We start from the raw sequence: 13,251 nt of genomic DNA, 5'->3' as shown, positions 1-13,251 counted from the left end.
CATTTTGGTAAAATTCACTCCAAAATACACGGTGAATTTGACTTGGGTTTGCAGTAGAAGCTTAGTGGATTGCAACAGCACCTCCTATAAGTTTGAATTTATACCTTAGGGTCCAGTTTGGAGGGTGAAGCAGGAGACCACTCTCATAGGGGACAGAGGCAGTACATTTGAATGTTCACATGGGCTTGTACTGAAGGTGGCTTCTAGTTGGCACAGCCAAGTGTGTCAGGAATTTGCTAGGCGCCTCATTCTCCTCACCTGCCGTAGGAACTGCTATGCTTTAGTGAACTGCCTAGGCTAGGGGAGGTCTTCTCTCCTCTAGTTTAAAAGATTGTCCCTGTCAGCCCACAGCATATCTCAGTTTGGTGCCTCAGCTCCAAACCTTGCTTGGAGTTGTACGTGTGAACCAAAGCAGACACTGAATTATAAACACTTGAAAAAATGCAGAGTAAAATGGTAGCTGAAATGATTGAAGGGATTGGGGGGGTGGTTTGATCAGAAGGGGGAGAAAATACACTCATCCCTTTCTGCTCCAAGAATGCAAAGGAGTCTTCTTCCCATCCTGCAAGAGGATGAATTTGTCCATCTTCACGTCTCCATCTGGCACCTCATTTGTGACCTGGAAGAACAATGAGAGGAATTTTGCCTAGCACAGGTAGCAGCGGCTGCCTGCTGCCTCTTTCTCTGGATGATGTTCTCTGTACTTTCAATTGTAGGTGGAGTTGTCCTCAACCCTGCTTATTATGGTATGCACGGCCATACCAACACCATGATCCACGAAGTGGGACACGTCCTGGGGCTGTACCATGTCTTTAAGGGAGTGAGCGAGCGGGAATCTTGTGATGATCCCTGCAGGGAAACAACTCCATCTATGGAAACGGGAGACCTTTGTGCAGACACTGCCCCCACTCCAAAGAGTAAACTCTGTCGGGATCCAGAGCCTACCAACGACACCTGCGGCCAGACGCACTTCACTGGAACGCCCTTCAACAACTACATGAGTTACACAGGTAACGAGTAAGGGCTGTGAGGCGTTGTACGGGGCCGCCTTCCGAGACACCTGGGCTTCTCTTCCGACCCCTCTGTCAACAGCACTTTCCTTCAGCCGCTAACAGACGCGGTCCCTCGTGGTCCCTCACGGTGGGCAGGGAGGCCGTGGGCCGATTCCATCCCTCCCTCCCTCCCTGCCGGTCTGTAGGTCACTGGAGACGCGCTGAGGCCATTCTCTCTGCGTGGTGGTGTGCCTTTATTCTCCGGTCCTGAAGCAACTTTATTATTAGTGCTGTTTCACGATTATTTATTACTACTTCTGCAGCTGCCGTTATAGTTTGGGACCTCCGAGTGGAGCCCTTTTGGCTCTGTTTCTGAAGGCGTGCTGGGGGGGCTGGGGTTCCCCTGGCAGCCGGAAGGACCGGAGCCCGCAGCGCAGCCTGTCCCCCCGCTGACCCCCGCCTGTCCCGCGAGGACGGCGGCGCTGCCCCGCGGCCGCAGCCGCGCTGACAAGTGCCGCGCTGGGGAGCTGCTGAGGCAGCGCCATCTTGCGGCGCCGGGGACACACGACACCAGAGAGTCGTCCTGGGAGAGCCGCCACAGGCCGGTGTCTCCCAGGTGTTCCCCAATCGGAGCCCGGAGATGGGGAAGGGTGCACGCTGCCATGCTCTGCCGGCTGATCCCTGCCACCTCTCTTGCCGCAGATGATGACTGCACCAACACCTTCACCCCTAACCAAGTGGCGCGGATGCATTGCTACCTGGACCTGGTGTACCCGCGCTGGGGCCAGAGCAAGAAGCCCACGCCCATCCCAATCCCTCCCATGGTCACTGGGCAGACACAGGACTCCCTCAGCATCTACTGGCTGCCTCCCATCAGCGGTGTCATCCACGAGAGGTAAGGGATGTGCTTTGGCGACGGCCTTGGGCTTGCTCGGGAGCCTGCTGAAGGGACAAGGGATCCGCTGCAGGACCTCCCACCTTCTTTCCCCCTTGGTCATCTCCAGCAGAGCTCTCAGACACAAGATCTGGGCTGCTGTGATGGCCCTGCTGGCATATGAGCTCTCCCGCAAGCTTTCTGCTGTCAGGGTGCCGAGAGGGGAAGCCAAAGAGTGTCAGGAGGCAATGCCAATTCTTAAACCCTTGAGTGCAATCACGGAATGAAAAATGAGCTTCATTTAGCACTTACTGTATAAAACAGCCATTTACCAGGAGGAAATGCAGCCTTGTGGTTAAGGCAGGGAGCTCGAACCGCAAGAGCTGGGTTTCGTTCCCAGCACTGTCACGGACTCGTGGTGTAACTAACGGGGGGTAAGTCAGGAAACTTTTCAAGCCAGAGAAATAATGTTGAAGAACCAGAGCTGTTTGGCTGGCCCTGAGTGCTGGGTGTCTGGCTTCCTTCTCCCCAACGCTGGGAAGTCACCAAGACCTGGATATGCCACCAAATGCCTCTCTTCAGCAGTCCCTCTTACTAAAACATTTCGATTTCCACCAGCTCCATGATTTTATTATGGAACCACAATCGTGTGTTAAAGAGCTCTTGAAATTGTTTTAAAGCTGCTTCACAAAGGTTTTGCAATTAGAAGAAAGGCATGTTTGAGGGCAGCTGGGACAACCCTGGGTCAGTGTTTACTGCCTTTTCAAGGAACTGATGCTCCCCACAATGGACCTTTCACCCAGGGATGGTAAGCGTGCATACCTGTTACCCCCACAGACACCAGAACCTCCAAGCGCTGGGTGGCCTTGAGCCATCCAGGCTGATTTGGTGGAGAATGGAGTGGTTTGGGAGCAGGAAAACATGAGTCTAGGAGGCAGGTGCTGGGTCTTCAGATCCATCCCTGCCTCTTGCTCATAACCAGTTTGGGACCAGTTTGTCCATGGTGCAGGTTCTACGTCCTCTGTTACAAATTTGCCAAGGAAAGGGTCTGGGGCTGATCTTTATCACAGAAAATCATCTTTTTATTTCCCGAAGAGCTCTCTTTAAGTGGTATTATTGTGACTGTCTTGTATTGCAGTAGTGACAAAAGCCAAAAGCCTGGCTCTGGGGATTGGTGGAGATAGACCCAGATGGACCCACCCAGCTGCAGAGGCATTGCCCTGGGAAGCATGAGTCCTGCTGGCTCTGCTTCGTGGGTAGGAACAGGCTTCAGTGGCTCATCCAAGACTACTTAGAGAGGCTGCAGAAGGGGAGGGATTAAACCTGACTTGTCCTACGGTATTCTCCAGTCTTTGACAAAGCTTATTCCAAGCAGGATGATATGCCCAGAGCCTTCCTGGGAGCTTAGCTTTGCTTTTCCAACTTCCCATCTGATCCTGCTTGGACAAACATGGATGGAAAATTAACTGGTCATGATTAGACACGTCAATGCCTTTGTCTTCTGTCTGCAGGGAGCAGGACAAGCTCTGTGACAACTGTGCTGAGGACGGCACCTTCCATCAGTATGTGCATGAAGCCTCTTCCCCTCGGGTCTGTGATTCCTCTGGCTACTGGACCCCAGAAGAAGCAGAAGGTAAGCACCTCCTCTCTTCCCATGGCTGTGGATGTCCCAGAGAGAGATAAGATCTTGTTGGGAAAAGACAAAGAAGCTGTTTTACTTCTAGAGAGTGAGATGTCCCCTTTTGGGGGAGGCTCTTCAGTGCAGGAAGGAAGTATAGGTGCCCAGGAGATACCTGGTAACTGCCTTCTGGCTTTGGTCAAACAAACTGATGCCCTGATGTTAATCCCAGGATGGTGTCAGAGATACTGACCAAAAGGGAGGGGCATCTCATCGAAATAAAGTCTTCCGATACAGACTTTGGGATCTCATCCAAAAAATATGGGATATTCACAGGCTTTGATGCAGCTTTGTCCAAAGGGAGCAAGAAGAGCTCCTTTCTCAGTCATACTGAGTCTATACCAAGCCCTGGGCAATCTGGTGGATGCGATTCCTCACTGGCAACCTGAACAGCAGGGTGTGACAGCCTCCCTTGTGCTGAGGCCCAGATGCTGGTTTAGAAACCCACCTGGTGGGCATGGTGGTGGCTTTTAGGGTCATACAACTGCCATTGGAGCTGTTGGGCTTTTCACACTGCTTCAACTTCTCAGAGAGCAAAGCAGAGGAGGCAGGAGATCAGGTGAAACGATCCCATGAGCTGTACATAGTGCACATGCTGCTGCTGAACCACGTGGAGCTGGAGAGGCTGTTACTTCTGTGCACCTGCACTTTTGAGACACTGAGGTCAACTGAAAATGTGCCAGGGTGGTGTGGTTTTAGAGAAAGTGCAGCTTGGACATTATTATGCCTTTGGGATGTAGCCCATGCTTTGAGAACAAGAGTGTCAGCGGACAGTTGAGGTTCTCTTCTTGGAAACTTTGATTTAAGTATCTCTTGCTAGCATTGCAAGTTGGAGGGGGGAACAACTTTATTTGTGCTTATTCAGTGATACTGAACAAATCAAAGCTTAGCTCGCTTATTGCCAGTGTCTGTCTGATTCACTCGCAAATTAAAACTGCTTCTGCAATTATCATATATTGTTCTCTCCCGGCAGGACATGCAGTTATCACGAGTGTGTGTTTGCTCTGGTGAAAGAGCAACATTCAAAGTCAGGTTGGATGGGGTTCTGAGCAACCTGATCTGGTTAAAAATGTCCCTGCTCCCGCAGGAGGTTTGGACTGGATGACCCATAAAAGTCCCTTCCAACCCAAAGCATTCTATTATTCCAAAAAGACAGGTTTTATGGTTTTTACAAGACTAATATTAAACGGATTCAGGCTTTGATTTCGTGCTGGGCCCTAAGAAGCGCTTGCAGTGGTTGATGAAGACAAGAGTGTTTCTACTACAGGATGAGGAATTCTAGTGATGTTTTCTGGGACTGAAAGCATGATGCTCTATTCCTCTTGCTGAGTGCCAATCCACCACCATGGGAGGCAGGCTTGGTGATCTGAGGTCAGCCTGGACACCATCCTGGAGGTCATGGTGGAGGAACAGCCTTCCGGAGCTGCTTTCCTGGCTTGCTTTGGTCCTGGTTCCTTCCTTCCTGTGACCTATTCCAGCATATGCCTGTGGAAATCTTTGGTCTCTGCTCTCCTTAGCCTATATCCAAATTCATGCAGTGACAGAGACTTGACATTCAGGTGCCCTTGGCAAGTCTTCTGCACCCATGATACCAGAGCAAACTTTATGTTCCCAGCTGTGTCCAGGTTGTCTCTAGAGCTTGGCGCTGTGACCAGGATGCCACTGTTCCTGTTTTAGAGAGCTGTGAGACACCAGATCTGCCAAGCCTTTTGTGCATACCCAGGAGCTGGGAAGGCTGGTGGTGCTTATTGCTTCCTAGAATGTTAGGGCAGATGCCTCCAGCTCTGGCACAGACCTGCAGAGGATGCAAACACATGTGGGTGTGCAGCTACAGCGTAAGCGCCTAGGGGGTACCTGCAGGGAGGACCATCCTCTGGATCCCCTGCGAGGTCAGCTGTCCTCTGATTCTCACCAGCCCCCTCCTCAACCCTTCTGCTCAGGTCCCCCAGACGTGGACCAGCCCTGCGAGCCCAGCCTGCAGGCCTGGAGTCCAGAGCTCCACCTGTACCACATGAACATGACGGTGCCGTGCCCTCAGCCAGACGGCTGCATCCTGGAGCTGCGTTTCCTGCACCCCGTCTACCCCGATTCCCTCACCCTCTGGACTACGTACCTCTCCACGAGCTCTCCCAAGGCGCTGTCTGACATCGAAGTCTTGACAGAACAGGGGGAGTCAATCCACCTGGGCCCCCTGGACACCTTCTGTGATGTCCCTTTTACCGTGAAGCTCAACATCCCTAAAAAGGTGTCCGGAGTCAAAATCTACACCTTTGATGAGAGGATGGAGATAGACACGGCCCTGCTGACCTCCATGCCACAGAGCTCTCTCTGCTCCTCCTGCAAGCTGATCCAGTACCGCGTCCTCCGCGACCCCCCGTTTGCAAATGGATCCCCTGCTGCCCCAGCACAGGCGCGCCGCCAGTTCGTTGACATGTGAGTGATGGGGCTGCTCCGTCGCAGGCTGAGTGGGTGGCTGGGATAACTATGATGAGCTTCTCAGGTGCTGCCTTTGGATGATTTTCCTTGTGTTTTGGTTTCCACCCCCACGGAATTACCGTGTCCAATGCCATGAATGCATTCCCTCTTCAGCTTTGAGGAAGCTCGTTGCAGAGCCATCATGCTAGATGACCCTTGCCCAGGAGCTCGCATGAACTAGAAGGAGCTCATTAAACCCAGAAATATTTTCACCATCAAGACAACCACTAAAATGATTGTTGGAGTTAACGCAGCTTCTCCTCAGCTCAGGTCCTGGGGAAATAAGCATCAGGCCACTCTGCATGACCTAGCAGAGACCTTCTTGCCACAGTCTCTGCCTTTGGCAGTATAGAGTACAAAGATGCGTCAAACTGATACTGCCGGGGTACAAATGTGATTTCTATAGCTGTGGTGGGCAAATCTGCTGCGGATGCAAGAGCTGTTTCCTCCTGCTCTTTATTCAAATCCTGTCTGTTCCTGCAGGGAAGTCACACCTGGGCAGGTGTACCGCTACCAGGTGCAAGCAGTCTCTGGGACAACCTTAGGAGAAGCCTCCCCTCCACTCGTCCACATCCATGGAGCACCCTACTGTGGGGATGGGAAAGTGACCATGTAAGTCAAGAAGCACAAGCTTTCAGCTGAGGTTCTTTAAACTCTCGGGTCAGCCTGCCCCGATGGGCAGCAGCAGGTTGGTCCTCTGCCCGTCGGTACTTGACTGCAGATGCTGCACTGAATCTCTCCTGCAGACTGCGGACTATAGAGCTTGTGTTTTGTAAAATGCCATGTGCGCAGGAGATGGAGCTGTCTTTTCCAGAAGCAGGATCTGCACGAGAGGTCCAGCCTGAATATCCTCTGTGTTTGGCTGCAGTGCTTGCATTCTGGCCCAGCTCAGTGAACTATCGCGGTGTCTGACACTTCTGCTCAGTGGTTCACCCGCTCCCTTTGGGGATAATGACACCACAGTTCCATATTTCAGCTTTTCAAGAGTCTGGCTTCCAGATTACTCAGAATCACTTTCCTTTGCAAATGGCTTTCAATAGTTGAGGAAAGTGGACAATTGAAGCAAACGCAAGAGTGTTTGTCGTATGGTACAAGACCCAGCAAGGCGAAGATGCTTACAGCAGGGCTAGCTGCTAAAGCGGTGTAATCTGGCATGCCTTCGGCATAAATTTATACTCTGGACTTGCTCCAGAGAGAGCAAATGACCACATTAGGCTCTTGTCAAAGTCTATAGAAAAGTGAGAGGAGCAGAAATGGTCAGATGACAGCTGAGATTTTTGGCAGGCTTTCCTGTTCTGAGCTGTTGTGTGGAAGGCCATGTAGAAAGCTTTGTGAAAGTTTTTCTCTCTATACCACATGTATAATGAGCGAGAGGTAGGAAGATGGGACACACAGGATCTTTACTGTTAGATGAGGGCAGAGGTGGGCAACCATCACAAGACATACGTCTGAAGGTTTTTTCAAAGGAAACTACTCAGGGTTTTTTTGTTTTTCACTCTTGAGATGCTGTGCATGTCAGCTGGGAGCTGATTCTTGTCTCCTCTTGGGCTGAACTTCTCTCTCCCCTCTCCCTCCCCTTCTCCAGCCCCCACTGAAAGACCAGCCCCATCTCTGAACCTCTTGCTCTCTCCAGCACTTGCTTTTTCCAGCAGCAAGTCTTCCTGATGCTTGGTAGTCCACTTCCTCCATTGTACAAAGCTTTGTTCTCCTGTAGTTCTTGTCTCAGTCTTATAAGAAAGTCACAGTACAGTCCTGCCTTCTCCCATATCTGCGTTTTCAACCTCTTTCTTTCCCCTGGGGAAATATGGTGTTTTCTCTCTATCTTAAACCACATGTTGTTCTTCCTTTTCTCCCTTCTTCTGTGGAAGTGGAACCAAGATGTGAGGTCCTCGTTCGTGACTGAGCAGAAACACAGGAGTGTTGAGTCAAGAGTGATGTTAACACGTCTGGCTGTTGTCCTCTTAGGAGCCTGGAGGAGGAATGCGATGACGGGAACTTGCTGGATGGAGATGGCTGTTCCAGGAAGTGTAAAATGGAAAAAGGCTTCAACTGTGTTGGTGAGTCCAAATGGACCAAAACATCTTTTTGATCTGGAATCAAAACTGTACGTTTTTCATAGTGCTCCTCAGAGTAGGGTGTGATGCACTTTGTTGCATCTGTGGATCTGCCGCTGGAGTCGTCCACAGAGCTCATCAGGCCCTTGTGGTGGGAAATGCCAGGGCTAAACAGCCAGGAGGAGAAGTTCATGCCTGGAGCCTGGTTTGTAAACAGGTCATCTCTGGTCTCCTCACAGGGGAACTAAGCCTGTGCTACGTGCATGATGGAGATGGTGTTTGTGAGCCGTTTGAGAAGACAAGCAGTGTCTTGGACTGTGGTCCCCACACGCCTGATGGATACGTGGATCTGTGGGCAGTGAAAGCCTACTCCTCCCACCAGGATGCGAAGTCCTGCCCGGTTTCCTTGGTCACTGGAGAGCCCGTTGTAAAGGTAAACAGATGCACAGCTGGAAAAGACTTTTCTAGCAAAGCCCATGTCGTGAAGTCTGGGAAGTCACTGCTGCAAGACTGTGCTGAAGCAAACCCAAAGTCTTCAGAGCGACTTTGGAAGTGTTGTTTGGTTGCTACATTCCCGTGCAGGGAGCCAGTAGAAGACCTGGGCATTTCTCACATCTCTCTTTCAGTTGTCCCTAAGCCCAGGAACACAGAAGGGTGTTTAACCAAGGCAGGGAGCACCTCCCCTGCGTAGTTTGCTGCGCAGTGACTCACCCCCACGCCACCGGCTAAACGTACGGCGTTGAGCGTGTGAGTAGTCCCACTGCTGGTTAAAAGAATCCCGTCAGTCTAATACCTTATAAGGTCAGGGCCTGAAAGGATAAAGTCATGCATACATCAGCATCTGTGCTGCTCTCAAACTCTCTGATCTGAAGCCAGGGAAAAATCAATGAGAGAGTTCCCATCTTTCATATGGGCTTTGGAGCAGGGCCTAGAGGTCTAAGATGGGATTTTGCCTGATCGGTGTTAACGTGCTGTGTGTGTATGTTCTTTCCTAGCAAGCTGAAGAAGGGAAAGGGATATGTAGAGAGGTCACATTTAGTCCTTTATATATATCGACCTGTTACAAGGAACAATTTTCTTGTGACCTGCAGCATGATGAAATTGCCCGGGTGAACATGCCTTGGGCTCAGGTGTCTGCTCCTGACAACACAAGCATCTCCCAGGCTTTGCCTGCCGGCCCTGTGGGGGTGTCCGGGATATCACAAGGCATCAAATGTCACAGAAGACTGGTATTCAGACAGATGAATCACACTTTTAATCTCATGAGCCCAGCCAAAATCAGGAGGCTGTGGTCTCACCTACCATCTCACAGTCTGGCTTGTTATTTCTTACTCAGCCTCACAGACACCATGAGGTGCTTAAACAGCACATTTGCAGCACCTCAAAATGCCAAAGGCCTCCTGTACAAGTGTGGGTGGTGAGCTGTCACTCCTGCTTAGGAACCCACATCCTAATTGTCTTTGTGTTAGGAACCAACTTAGGATCCTTCTCAACATTTATTGAGTCTTCCTTAAGGTTTTCATAGGTGCTGTTTCTTCCTCTCACTTTCTTTGCTGCGTTCTGAGTTGAAATAAATCTCTCTCCTTTCAGGCATGTAAATCCCACCTTCGTGATGTGCCACAGGACCTTTCACTGGCTGCTTGGTTCCCCTGCACTCCCAGCCAAGACAATGCTCAGGATCCAGATGAGGAGAAGATGCCCACGAGTGAAGAAGGAGTTTGGCTCAAGGTAAATGAGAATGTGTGGCCAGGCACAGAGAGATTGGTTTGTCTTCACCTTAGCACTTCGGTGGCAAAGATCCATCCGTTTCTGTCCTGTGGAAGCTACAGCAGTTTATAAAACTGCTCAGATAGGACTTTGTATCCTACTGAACTCTTTGCAAACCCGTGCCTGTGGCTGGGTCTTACGTAGTTGCCATATTCCCACTGTGAACAGCAAACCCATCCTGGGGCAGATTGCCAGCAGAAGGGCTGTGCCTGAAACCAGAAGCCCACAGAAATGTGTTGAGGCTGAGAAACAACTTACTCCTGACTGTTCCCTGCAGTCAAGCTGTGCCGTTTCACCCGCAAAAGGTGGGCACGGCAGTGTTTATTTGCCTTTGTTCCCGGTGGCTGTGAAAAACAACAGAGAGTAGCTGGATGTACTCTGCCACCCTGATGGGTCCTGAGCACTCCAAGTTGTGGCCGAGCACCCTCCGGGTCCACAGAAATCGGCTGTGGCTTGTAGATCCTCCTGTGCCCCTCCGGTGACTCTAAACCAGAGGAGGCACTTGTGTGCGCAAGGTACTGGTCTTGCAGCCCGGTGGGGGCTCTCAGGGGCTGGGGGCTGCCTTTGGAGGGACTCCTGGAGGGTCAAAACGCTCTGTCCCAGTGGGCAGAGGAGAACGGAGGGTTGGGAAAACGTGCTTTTTTACAGTGTTGATTTTCTGACCACAGACGCAGTTTAGAGGTTTCGTGGCTGTTGCCTGGTGTTACTGGAAAGCCTGGCTCTGGCACGCTGCTTCCTCTGCAGTTCGAGGGGCACCTTGCCCTGCCTTGCTCAGGGTTGGCTAGAGAGGGCCTCTTCCCAAGGCGCTCAGACGACTCGGTGAATCATCAACACTTGGTCAATAAACATGGCTGTTGCCCCTGTCTCTCCTAAAAACTTCGTTTAACTGGGTTTCTTTTTCCTTTTTTCCTTGTCTGTGTGCTCACAACCTACTTTCTGGTTTCAGTCTCTGGCCATGACAAATGTGCCTCCTTTCTTCCTCCGCTAGCTAGAAAGCAGCGATCTCCCTCTCTACCCTACCTAGATGAAAGCTTGCTTTCCACTTCTCACCAGGGGTTAAACTGTGTTCCAGTTTTATTGGAGCTTGTGGTCAGTTCTCTTCCTCTGTGGATGTTTATATTAAAGCCTTTCATTACTGTTTCTCCGTGCTCTCTCTAGGAGTGCTATTATTTTCCGCCCATAAAATTATTTATGGACTAGTAATAAATATGCCCTTTTTCTTTTTTCTTTTTTTTTCCCCCTTCTTTTTAATAGTTTGCATGATTGGTAACATATTGGGTTAGGAAAGACAGTTTCTTGTTGACAACATGCCTAACACGCTCGCCTGCCCAGCCAGAAACGGTGCTGCTCATGCACATGCATACCCACGTGTGCATGGAGTTTCATGGCCACCAAAGCCCATGGGCATTTAAAAGTTGTTGCACCTGTGTCATAGAATGGTTTGGGTTGGAAGGGACCTTAAAGCCCATCCAGTTCCAACCCCCTGGCCATGGGCAGGGACACCTCCCACTGGACCAGGATGCTTAAGGCCCCATCCAACTTGTCACTCGAGTTAGAGCCACACCACAAAGCTCATTAGGTGGTAGGAATTGCTTCCTACAGAGTTTCTCAAAAGGTGGCACCGATGAGCAAGGAAAGGCTGAGTCACGCTCTAAGTGGACTTGGGTCAAGGGGGGTGTGTGCCTGTGCCACCTCATGAAGCATCTGCCATGCCCCTTGGGTCCGTCTGCAGGTGGGAATCCTTATGATTTGCAGATCTCCGGTCATGCTTTGTTCTCAGTTTTTAAGACGCTTGATGAGGAGAGAAATCAAAATCCCTTGTAAGCAAGTCAGGATGTGCAATATGCAGGAAATTAAACAGAAAGAGGGAGAGAGAGGGAGAAAAATTAAGATGATAGCCTGCTGTGACCAAGCACATGACACGTATTAAAGAAAAGAATGAGGCTATGAGTGCCTTGGTCCAGTGGGAGGTGTCCCTGCCCATGGCAGGGATTGGAACTGGACGGGGGGGTTTGTGGTTCCTTCCAACTCGAACCATTCTATGATTCTGTGATTTGGGAAGTTAGTCAAATCAGCTGCTATTGGTCTGACTTGAGGCACTTGATGCACCGTAGGAAGGGGAAAGACTAAACCCTCCACCTTAAGCTGTGTAGTCCAAGGAAAGCCTCACCTGACTACTCCAACCATGTCTCCTCCTCTGAGGAACTGTGCTTGGAGGAGTTAGGAGTAGGTAGATGGGTTAAAATCCACAGGGTTTCCAGCTGCTGCTGTCCTGGGGGGGCGTTCCTTGGAGCACGGTCTGAGCACTGCCAGCTCTTCTTCATCTTTTCTCTCTTCTTGCTTTCTTTTCTCATGAGCTTCTGAGCTCAGGTGGAGGACACAGCGAGGCTATCTACCAAACAAAACCAGCCTCCTGTTCCATTCCTTGCAGCAGGGTCGGTCCTGTGCAAGAGCAAACCCTGGCCATGGGAGCACGCAGGCAGCGTTCGGCACTCACTCGTGAGCGTTTGCTGCTGAGCACCTCCTTGCAGGATGGGACCCACAGGATGAAGTCCATGGTTTTCTCCTGCCTCCATGAATGAGCAATGTCTGGTGTGGCACAAACCACACCCCAAAGCTGGGCTGCTGTTGCAGATCGAGTGGTTGTCCCCTCCGCTCCTGCAGTCTGCTCCTTGGGCTGTGCCCAGCCTGACAGGACTTGTCCTTCTCCAAAATACACCTTTGCCTTGCGTTTCTGGCCTACTTCCACATGGTATCCGACAAAAACACTCTGTAGGGTGGGTCTCGATCAAAACACATTCAGCACTGGGTGGGGGGCACCAGGGTGGGGGAGAAAAACATTTCTATCCTCTTACTTCCAAAGAACATCTGCCCTGCCATGACTGATGCCACGAGTTTCCCAGCTGCCTCGTGTAGCCTTCGGGGCTGCAGACAAGTGGGGAGCTGTTGGCTCTCCTAGCAGGCAGGACTTCTTCCCACAAATCTTTCCACGTGTTGGCTGACGGACAGTTTGCAGTCACTCCAGGTACCAGGGCTGTTCTTTGGAGTTTTATGACTGGAAATATTTCAGTAGAAAAGTTTTCAGGACTGGTAGCCTTGTTCTCTGGGTGCCTCGCTTGCCTGACTGGTGCTGGGCGGGGTGCAAGTCGGAGCCTGGGGAAGGGAGGGCAGAAAGGAGATTGTCCAAGTCTTGGTCAGGTGTTGCTCAATTTTAACACCCACAAATGTGGAAACTGGGAAGATGTCTTCAGTTTATGGCAAAGTGGGACTGATACACAAAGGGAAAACTGGTGAAAGGGAGAAGGGAAATCAGGAGGAATGGGCTGTATTCCTCTACCCTTTCTTCCCTTCTCTGTCTCCTCACACATTTGCTGCCCTGCATGCCTCTGACCCCCCCAATCCTGCTCCCGC

General features: G+C 51.0%; 1 protein-coding gene across 1 annotated transcript in view; it reads left to right on the top strand.

Moving 5' to 3' along the window:
• Positions 1-13,251, top strand: part of PAPPA2 (pappalysin 2) — an 89,472-nt gene that overhangs the window by 32,994 nt on the left and 43,227 nt on the right. The window contains exons 4-11 of the mRNA XM_054072477.1: positions 717-1,010; positions 1,695-1,887; positions 3,378-3,499; positions 5,485-5,977; positions 6,503-6,631; positions 7,985-8,076; positions 8,313-8,506; positions 9,664-9,801. Coding sequence (XP_053928452.1) covers positions 717-1,010; positions 1,695-1,887; positions 3,378-3,499; positions 5,485-5,977; positions 6,503-6,631; positions 7,985-8,076; positions 8,313-8,506; positions 9,664-9,801 — 1,655 coding nt within the window. The remainder of the gene's footprint in view (positions 1-716; positions 1,011-1,694; positions 1,888-3,377; positions 3,500-5,484; positions 5,978-6,502; positions 6,632-7,984; positions 8,077-8,312; positions 8,507-9,663; positions 9,802-13,251) is intronic.

Source organism: Cuculus canorus, chromosome 8 (assembly GCF_017976375.1).
Source record: "Cuculus canorus isolate bCucCan1 chromosome 8, bCucCan1.pri, whole genome shotgun sequence".
Classification (NCBI taxonomy): domain Eukaryota; kingdom Metazoa; phylum Chordata; class Aves; order Cuculiformes; family Cuculidae; genus Cuculus; species Cuculus canorus.
Note: the sequence above shows the minus strand (reverse complement) of the source record. Positions and strands in the feature narration are given on the sequence as shown.